Below are 9,716 nucleotides of genomic sequence, written 5' to 3' on the forward strand. Positions count from 1 at the left end.
TAATAACCATCTTCAAGTACTTGCAGGGCTGTCATATAGAAGATGGTGCCAAGTTGTTTTTTATTGCCCCAGAACGTTGGACCAGAACCAACGGGTTGAAATTAAATCAAAAGAGTTTCCATCTAGACATTAGGAAGAGTTTTCTGACACTGCTGATTCTATGACCTTAAGCAGATGATGAGAGGGAACACATCTTGTCCATCTTCTGGGCATGGAGTAGGGGTCACTGGGGGCGTTGGGGGGGGGAGATAGTTGTGAATTTCCTTCATTGTGCAGGGAGTTGGACTAGATGACCCTGGTGATCCCTTCCAACTCTGTGATTCTTCTGTGTTTGCACATGTGCCTTCTTCTCATTCTGTTCCACAGCTGCCTTATGGGGAGGGAGATCGTGCATCTAGTCCCCCGTCCACCGCTCTCTTCATTTTTAATCTGTGTTCGTTACATCCTCTCCTGTCAAGACTGTGGCTCAGTTCTGTCGTCCCCTCCAGGGTTTAATATTTTATTTATGGTTTCAATTTGGTCTGTTTTGTGGTGCCCCACTGAACTGCATAGGGCTGAAACAACCAAGTAATTTATCTGGATGCTCTAATGTTGGGACTCTTCACGAATGTGTAAGCCCTGGCTCCTGCCTGGTAGAATAGCCTCTCTAGTGAGACCAGGGCCATAAAGAGTTCCATAGGGCCTGTAAAACAGAGCTGTTCCACCAGGCCTGTGGTTGAGGCCAGCTGTGGTTCCCTTGTATTGAATACTGGTCTCCCTAACCCTCATTGCTTGTTATACTTTCCCTATATCGAACCGGGATTTTAGTTCCGTCTGCTCGCCTCGTTGTAATTTTATGTTTTACCACTTTAGAGGCGCCTTAAGTAATTTAGGACATTTGTTTTGTATAACTTTCACAGGGCTGTTTTAAATGTTGTTTTAATGCTTTTTATTGATCAAATGGGATATAATATTCCTTGTAAGCCGCTCTGAGCCCAGTCTTGGCTGGGGAGAGCGGGGTATTAAATTGAAATAATAAATAAATAAATAAAAATAATCTGGCTGGACTGAGGCGGAACTGCACCCGTGGTTTTTTGGCATGAATACCGAGCCACCCATGCCTCTAGCTTGTTACCTCGGATTGTTGCTTCATACTGCAAAAAAACAAAGGTCCTGTACAAAGTTCTGCAGCGGTCGTAGTCTGGAATGTTCCCTTTAAACTGGCTTTGGTGTAGTTTTGAAAGACAGAAAAAATTGTCCTAAAAAAATGATAATTCAGCTGTTTGTGGCATTCCAGAACTTCTCAACTGCTTCAGGTGTGACTCAGCCAAAGTTAAGCACTGTGAACTCCCAGTGATGGATTTAATTACTTTATTTATAATCCACCTTTCTCAGGGAGACTCAAGGCAGATCACATAATGTAAAATCAATAGGGGGGTATTTCTAATAATAATAATAATAAGAGTTGGTTTTTATATGCCGACTTTCTCTACCACCGGCTTACAATCGCCTTCCCTTCCCCTCCCCACAACAGACACCCTGTGAGGTGGGTGAGGTTGAGAGAATGTGACTTGCCCAAGGTCACCCAGCTGGCCGTGTGTAGGAGGGGGGGAATAAATCCAGTTCACCAGATTAGCCTCCACCGCTCATGTGGAGGAGTGGGGAATCAAACCCGGTTCTCCAGATCAGACTCCACCGCTCCAAACCACCGCTCTTAACCACTACACCACGCTGGCTCTCATAATAAGCAATGTAATAGGACTAGGATTTGCAGAAATTTGAAATGGAGCTGTGGGCTGAACAAAAGCATCATGTGTGGGCCTTGCCTGTTCAATTTTATCCTGCCTTTCTTTCAAGGAACAGCATAGTTTTCTCCCTTTTCCCACTATATCCTTACAGCAACTGTGTGAAGCTGGTTAGTGAACTTTATGGATAAACAGGAATATGGACTTGTGTCTCCCCAGTTAATTTCAATGGGTTGAAATTAAATCAAAAGAGTTTCCGTCTAGACATTAGGAAGAATTTCCTAACAGTTAGAGCGGTTCCTCAGTGGAACAGGCTACCTTGGGAGGTGGTAAGCTCTCCTTCCCTGGAGGTTTTTTAGAAGAGGCTAGATGGCCATCTGTCAGCAATGCTGATTGTGTGATCTCAGGCAGATCACGAGAGGGAGGGCATCTTGGCCATCTTCTGGGCATAGAGTAGGGGGTCACCGGGGTGCGGGGGGGGGAGGTAGTTGAAAATTTCCTGCATTGTGCAGGGGGTTGGACTAGATGACCCTGGTGGTCTCTTCCAGCTCTATGATTTTATGTAACCACACCAGTTCAAACATTTTTGATGCCATCTGGGTTTGTACCCTCTTTTATTGCCCCACGTTTGAAAAAGCCATGCCAGCGGCACATTTGTGTCTTTCATGTTGGTTTTGCTCAGGACTAGGTTCACTATTGGCTTGGAAATGAAATTGACACATTAAATTAGGTGTCCACGTAAAGCCTCTTTGGAAGCAACCTTTGGATCGGCGCAAAACCTAGCAGCTGCTCTTAACAGTGACCATATTGCTGTGTGTGTGTAACAGATGCAATTGTTTCTATATATTTCAGACAAGCCTTGTTTGCCGAAAGCCCTAAGAGGCTCCAAGCATTAATGGATACGGACCTGAACAGACTTCACACGGCAACGTCTCTCATGCAGATAGACGACAATATCATGAGGTATGGCAGGACTTTTGCCATGGTAAATTCTCCTTTTCGACTCACTTGAAAAGGATGCTGTTGTATGTACAAGCATACCTCAGAGATATCGCGGTTTTGGTTCCATACCACCCCAACAAAGCAAATATCACAATAAAGCGAGTCACACACTTTTTTTTTGTTTCTCAGTGCAAACGAAAGTTATGTTTAATGTAGTCTATTTACTGTAGTTTACTGTAGTCTATTAAGTGTGAAATAGCATCATGTCTTAAAAAATGAATAAAATGAAATAATAATGAAAAAGTTTGAAATATTGCAAGAATTACCAAAATGGTACACAGAGACCCGAAATGAGCACATGCTGTTGGAAAAATGGCACCGATAGACTTGCTCGAAAATGCAATATCTGCGAAGCTCAGTAAAACAAGGTGTGCTTTTATGAATGTCCATCAGTATACCTGGAAGACATCTGACACTTCTCTTTTCCCCCCCAAATTTTATATATATTTTTAATTATCAAAGTACAGTCCCAAACAACCCACAAAATTACAACATCGATACAACAGCACCAGCCACCAACAACAACCCCCACAAAACATAACTACAGTTGAATCATTTTTGATCGAGGGCCTAACATTTGGTACATATTCTTGTGTATTTTACAATTACAGATATGAGAGGAATACTTTAATGGCGTAGGGGATTCGAAAGAGAGAGAGAAAAAGAAAAAAGTTAAAATGAAAAGCCGAGCGGGGGGGGGAGATCATTATATTTTTAACTTTAATTCCTCTTCCATAATCGACAGGATGGCTTAGATGCATACTGAATATCTTTCTCATTTGATACTTCTCTGCCTTAATCTTCTTGCCTTGCCTATACATTTGGACTCATGTGGGAAGGCCTTTTCAGAAATGTCTCATACTCTGGATAGCTATACTATTGGTGAATGAAGTGGATTTTTGTTGGAGGGGTAGGGCTTCCATGCCTCTCCTTTGTTTACTGTGCAATCCTAAGCAGAGTTTGCCTGCTTCTAACCCCTTTTACTTCAGTGGGTTTAGAAGGGTGTAATTCTGCTTAGTATTACTCTGTAAATAGTTTGTACCCCTCTTCCCAGGTTGATGTTTCCTTTCCCCAGAACAGTTAGTTTTTTGGAATTAAATGTAGACAACGTTGTATTTGTGCTTAAGAAAATAAGAAGAATTTATAAATAACTCTACATGAACATAAGAAAGGCCATGCTGGATCAGACCAAGGCCCATTAAGTCCAGCAGTCTGTTCACACAGTGGCCAACCAGGTGCCTCTAGGAAGCCCACAAACAAGACAACTGCAGCAGCATTGTCCTGCCTGTGTTCCACATCACCTAAGATAATAGGCACACCTGGTACTAGAGAGAATAGGTATGCATCATGACTAGTATCCATTTTTACTAGTAGCCATTTACTCTCCTCCATTAATATGTCCACTCTGGAAGTTTTATTGAATGGTGTTTTCTAGAGCCTAAGCAAACTTCGGGCTTTGAAACACAGAAAATTTATTCTAGCCACTATGTATGAGCAAATTGTTCTCTAATTCTGGGAGTGGGAACTACAAGAAAGTGACGTGTGGTCCCCCTGCAGAAGAATCTCTCCTGATACTTAACTTGGTTTTTACTTCCCTGTGCTTCAGGAAATTCCATGGCTACAGCTCCTTAAAGGAATACTACGAACAGGAGAGTTGCTTGCGTTTCTTGTATAGGGTGAGTTGCCACAGTAAATATTGCTAACTTTGGTCATCTTTATTAGAGCAGAAAATATGTTCAATGAATTTAGGTGTTTTGGGGGCGGGGGTTGAAGGTGGGAGGTCCAGGGTGAAGATCGGCCCAAGGGAATTGGATGCCCGGTGCACTTAAGAATAATCTCTAAAAAACAGGCGTTGGTTTGTAGCCAGCCTACTTTATACTGCACATACTCAAATGATAATTCTAGCCAGAAGCCTTTATGTGGAGTCATCAAGAAATCAGCAAGAGCTGTAGATGCCTTAAAAATATACTTCTTAAATCCTTTAAGGGGTAGTCAGCTGGTGGAAGGACACAGTGCTATGAAATTAAAGAACCTAAAATTTTATCCTTTGGTGTGAGGTCATTGTCTGTTACAGTGGGATAGCTCAGATTTAAGAGAGCCGGCATGGTGTAGTGATTAAGAGCGGTGGACACTAATCTGGAGAACCAGGTTTGATTCCCCACTCTTCCACAAGAGCAGCGGACTTTAATCTGGTCAACCGGGTTTGTTTCCCCACTCCTCCACATGAAACCTGCTGGAATGGCCTTGGGCCAGACACAGTTCTCTCCGGACTCTCTCAGCCCCACCTACCTCATGAGGTGTCTTTTGTAGGATAGGGGAAGGAGATTGTAAGCCACTTTGAGATTCCTTAATGGTAGAGAAAAGTGGGGTATAAAAATAAACTCTTCTCCTCCTCCTCCTCCTCCTCCTCCTCCTCCCTTGCCTCTCCAGTTCCCTCAATTCAATTTATTTTATACAGCAAGCATTTATACCCTGCCTTTTTCCCCACTGGAGATCCAGGGAATCTTACAGCGTTCTACCTCTCCTTCATCTTACCCTCAGAACAACTTTGTGAAGTAGGTTAGGCCAAGATAGAATCTCTGGCCCTCGGTCACCCAGTGAGCTTCCACGGCAGTCAGGATTTGAACCTAGGTCTCCCAGATCGTAGACCAGCCCTTCAACCATTACGCCACCCTACCTGTCAAGACAGGAGCTTTCCTGCAGGTTCCGAGCAATCGCAGGAAGCGACATTTGGCCATTCCTTTTATGCAGCTTGAGAGTAGGTGCCTTTTCCTGCCGATAGGGTCAAGCTCAGTTACAGGCCCACGTCTTAATGACTCTTTTCTGTCCTTTCCCTTACAATGCAGATCTATGTTCCCCTTTTGCTGGTCAATGCTTCTGATGATCCTCTAGTGCACGAGAGTCTGTTGTCAATTCCAAGAACTCTTGCAGGTGAGTTGAAAACCCTGGGTGCGACAAGGGGTTTTCTCTCGATTTTCTGCCACCACACGCACACACGCTCTACTCCAGGGGTGTCAAACATAAGGCCCAAAGGCCCCTTGAGAACTCTTATCCAGCCCGCAAGCCGGCCAAGGCAGCCCCCCCCCCTCGATCCGGGTTGGCGAGGCATGGCCCGGCCCGACCAAGGGACATTTATGTCTTATCCGGCCCTCGTAACGATTGAGTTCGACACCTCTGCTCTATTCCTTCAAGGGGTACCATGTGGGTACTGGAACAGTTCAGGTTGCTTCTTTCCTCCTGGCTTTGGTGAACAGTTGCTTTGGATTGACGAGGGGAGTGGACATGTTCATGGAGGAGAGGGGTATTCATGTCTACTAGTCAAAATGGATATGAGTCATGATGCATACCTGTCAGGCTCAGAAGTCCATCCTCTGCGTCCCATAAGCAGACAGGAATCCTAAGCAATGCTACTTTATTCAGAGCACAAGACAGTTCACAGGAGCTGACTGCATTTCATGCAAGCAAAGTTGCTAGTGACTTCCAACAGCAAGTTTACAGGTACCTAGGCAGAAAAGGCTAAACAGTGAGATCATCTCTAGCAAGAGGTTTTCAGAGATGGGAGGGAAGGGAGTCATAACAGCGATAGAACTGAAGCTATACACAGGAGCGAAAGCATGAGAGCCAAGGTCGTGACGCGGCTCCAACTCCCCCTGAGGGAGAGCCAGAATCCAAACCAGCTGCGAGGACTCAAACAACCAGCATAGGCTAGAGATCAAGCCGACCTCCTGACAATACCTATTCTCTGCAGGACCAGAGGAACTCTCATGTTATATTAGGTGCATTGGAAAACAGGCTTGATGGGTCTTGGTCTGATCCAGCATGGCCTTTCTTATGTTCTTATGATTTTGAAGAAGCTGCAAGGCAGCCATTTGCTGTCTCGAGGGCTAGTCTTGAGGTTTGCTTGGGGACAGCATGCAGAATGGCCATTCCTGCTATCTGCCCATTGGCCTGATTTTTAGGAGAAGTAACATGGAGCTGAATTCGGCAGCTTGCTGTCCTCCCTTTTGACTAACGCCTCCTACTGTCTGTGGCAGGTGTCTGTGAACTGCTTGCTGGAGTACCACTGGCTTCTTGTGAAGTATATGTCCCAACCAAGGGGGTACACTTTAAATGAAGCTTTCTCACCCTTAAGTCTGGGCTCACAGTTTGATAAGAACATAAGAAAAGCCCTGCTGGATCAGACCCAGGCCCATCAAGTCCAGCAGTCTGCTCCCACAGTGGCCAACCAGGTGCCTCTAGGAAGCCCACAAACAAGACGACTGCAGCAGCATTATCCTGCTTGTGTTCCACAGCACCTGATATATTAGGCATGCTCCTCTGATCCTGGAGATAATAGCTATGCCTCATGACTAGTATTCGTTTTGACTAGTAGCCATGGATAGCCCTATCCTCCGTGAACATGTCCACTCCCCTCTTCAAGTTTACAAAGTTGGCAGCCATCGCCATATCCTGGGGCAGAGAGTCCCACAATTCAACTATGCATTGTGTGAATAAAGTCTTCCTTTTGTCTGTTTGGAATCTCTCACCCTCCATCTTCAACAGGTGACCCCGGGTTCTGGTATTATGAGAATGGGAAGAAAGCCCCTCCCTGTCCACTCTCTCCATGCAATGCATCATTTTATCGACCTTTATCACATCTCCCTTTAACTGCCTTCTTTCTCAGCTAAACAGCCCCCAGCATTTCAACTGTGCTTCACAGGGCAGTTGCTCTACCCCCCGATCATTTTGGTCGCTCTTTCCTGCACCTTCTTGGTGATCAGAATGTCAAGAACTCTTCCCTTCAGGTTCTAACCAACCTTGGTTTTTCACTCTTCCAGAGAAGCGGGAAAACGTCATGTTTGTCCTGCCGCTGCATGGAGGTCACCTGGGCTTCTTCGAAGGGGCGGTGCTCTTTCCCAAACCCCTCACCTGGATGGATAAGCTCGTGGTTCAGTATGCCAGCGCCATCTGCCAGTGGGAAAGGAATAAATCTCAATGTTCTGATACAGAACAGTCGTCTTCTGGACAAGAGTAAACGGTCCCAAAGACTTTTCAGGTTGTTTCATCTTATCTCTCCCCCGCCCCCCCCCCCCAGCCAATCTTCTAGGACTCTACTTCTCCCCCCCCCCCTGCTTTTCCAGGTCGGTCATCTTGACATCTCAAAGCTGGGTCTGCCCACAGTATCTCATGCCAAAGCAGAGGTACCGCGGAGGGGCGGCGTGCGGTTCGGAGTGTGTCTGAATGTTTACCGTTGCTCCTTTCTGTGCATTTAAAGAACTGATCCACTGTGTCGATGAGTCGCTGCCTGTCACTTGCTTCGGAGGTTCCGAAACCCCCACGACGGCCAAAACTTCTTCTAGAGTAGGACAGGGACCCGGGAGCCCCTGGTCCGTCCGTCCACTCGTTCGCCGATTGAAAACTCCCGGATTTTTTGCAGAATTGCGTCTTGCTGTCAGTGGTGTGGGTTTTAGGAGTGTAAACGTTTCCGTTGTGTTTGCATTTCTCCTCTCCCCCTTCTGCTCCCTCCCCCCCACACACATCAGCATGGGGGGAGAACCTTACATCGCACTGGTAGAAGAAAACCAGCGGTTCACTTGGCAGGGCGTCCAGCACCTTCGTCCTCAAAGCAAGGAGAAGACGTGGGGACTGAAGTTTCCAGAAGTTCGTCCTTCCTCATCCAGTTTTGTTGAATGCACTTCCGATGGTTTAGATTGTCACCAAAAGTGTCGTCAGCACTTTTGGTTGCTGGGGAATCCTGCGGCGAGAGCAGGGCTCGTTTAGTCCCGTGCGGCTCTTTTGGTTGGGACTTCAGGGTCGATCGATAGATGCCCTGCTGGGTTTAACGCTTCTTGAGTCTGAGCCAGTAGCCTTGTGAAACTTGCCTTTTCTAATGTGAGGACTTTCATTTTAACACAGGGTGACTTGTGGGCTCTTAACCCAGGCCTTCTAATGCTGTCTTGAGTGGAACTCAGTTGCTGTCACACTGTGGGTAGATCCTTTCCCCCCCTTCAGAGCACTTCATAGTGAATCAATATATATACTCTTAGAAACTGGTGGCGGGGGGGGGGAATACGATATCCGTGTTTCTGTTTTGTGTTTGATCCTCCCACCTCTCGTTGTATGTCGGAGTAGCAAATCGAAAGGGGAAAAAAGAATTCTCCCCGAGTTTTTAAAAGCATCAAATGGGTTTTTTTTTTTTTTGGGACCACCGTGACTTGCCTTAGAGAAGTTGCCAGTGATGGAAAACCGTGAACTTGAGAAGACGTTTCTGCCTGGTTAAACACATCTGAAGTTACTGGGAACTTGTCGGATGGATTTAGGAGTCCCGGGGGAGCGTTAGCGTTCTCCTCCTCGCAAAGTTGTTAGCGCCCAGACGACCTCAGAAAATTGGCCCAGGTTTGCGTGTGGGGGAGTACAGCGCAAAGACCCACACAGTGCAATCCTAAAGAGGGCCACTCCAGGCTAAGCCCATTCATTTCAATGGGCTTAGACCTGAGCAACTCTGCATAAGACTGCACTGATAGTCTCTTTGCTGTTGCACAGTGGAGAGACAGGCTTCCGAAGCGAGCCAGACAGTCTCCACCAGAAAAGGACAAATCTCCCCTTCAAAAAATGTTTTAAAAAATCAAAACCTGATTAAGGTGACGGCGGAACTTGATAGTCAAACTCGGCTTCCCTTTCACTTCCTGTCGGTGTCAGTTCTTCTGTGTTCTCACCCCACCCCTTAACCCTGCCGTTCTCTCACAATGATGGTTAGCACTTTACGTTTCACTCTTGGTTTTGCTTTCTGGGCACTTTAATCATAGCCTTTTAACGTGCATAGGGAGACTTCCTGAACGCCAGCACCGCGCTTTCTGCTTCCGGGACCAGTCTCTAAAATTCAGAGAGGCGTATGGTTGGTTTCTTGGTGTGTGTGTTTTTTTGCTTCGTTTTGTTTTAATTGAGCAATAATCGATTACTGTAGCCAAGGTGCTTTTCTCTCATCCAGAATCTGATTCCTTCGGTTTGCCT

General features: G+C 46.0%; 1 protein-coding gene across 1 annotated transcript in view; it reads left to right on the plus strand.

The window, feature by feature from the left end:
- Positions 1 to 7,789, plus strand: part of ABHD2 (abhydrolase domain containing 2, acylglycerol lipase) — a 29,788-nt gene extending 21,999 nt beyond the window's left edge. Inside the window, exons 7-10 of the mRNA XM_056865864.1 lie at positions 2,577 to 2,687; positions 4,333 to 4,402; positions 5,573 to 5,657; positions 7,544 to 7,789. Of these exons, the coding sequence (XP_056721842.1) occupies positions 2,577 to 2,687; positions 4,333 to 4,402; positions 5,573 to 5,657; positions 7,544 to 7,740 (463 nt within the window). The 3' untranslated portion in view covers positions 7,741 to 7,789. The remainder of the gene's footprint in view (positions 1 to 2,576; positions 2,688 to 4,332; positions 4,403 to 5,572; positions 5,658 to 7,543) is intronic.
- The last annotated feature ends 1,927 nt before the right edge of the window (positions 7,790 to 9,716 follow it).

This window comes from Euleptes europaea, chromosome 20, assembly GCF_029931775.1.
Source record: "Euleptes europaea isolate rEulEur1 chromosome 20, rEulEur1.hap1, whole genome shotgun sequence".
Classification (NCBI taxonomy): Eukaryota; Metazoa; Chordata; class Lepidosauria; order Squamata; family Sphaerodactylidae; genus Euleptes; species Euleptes europaea.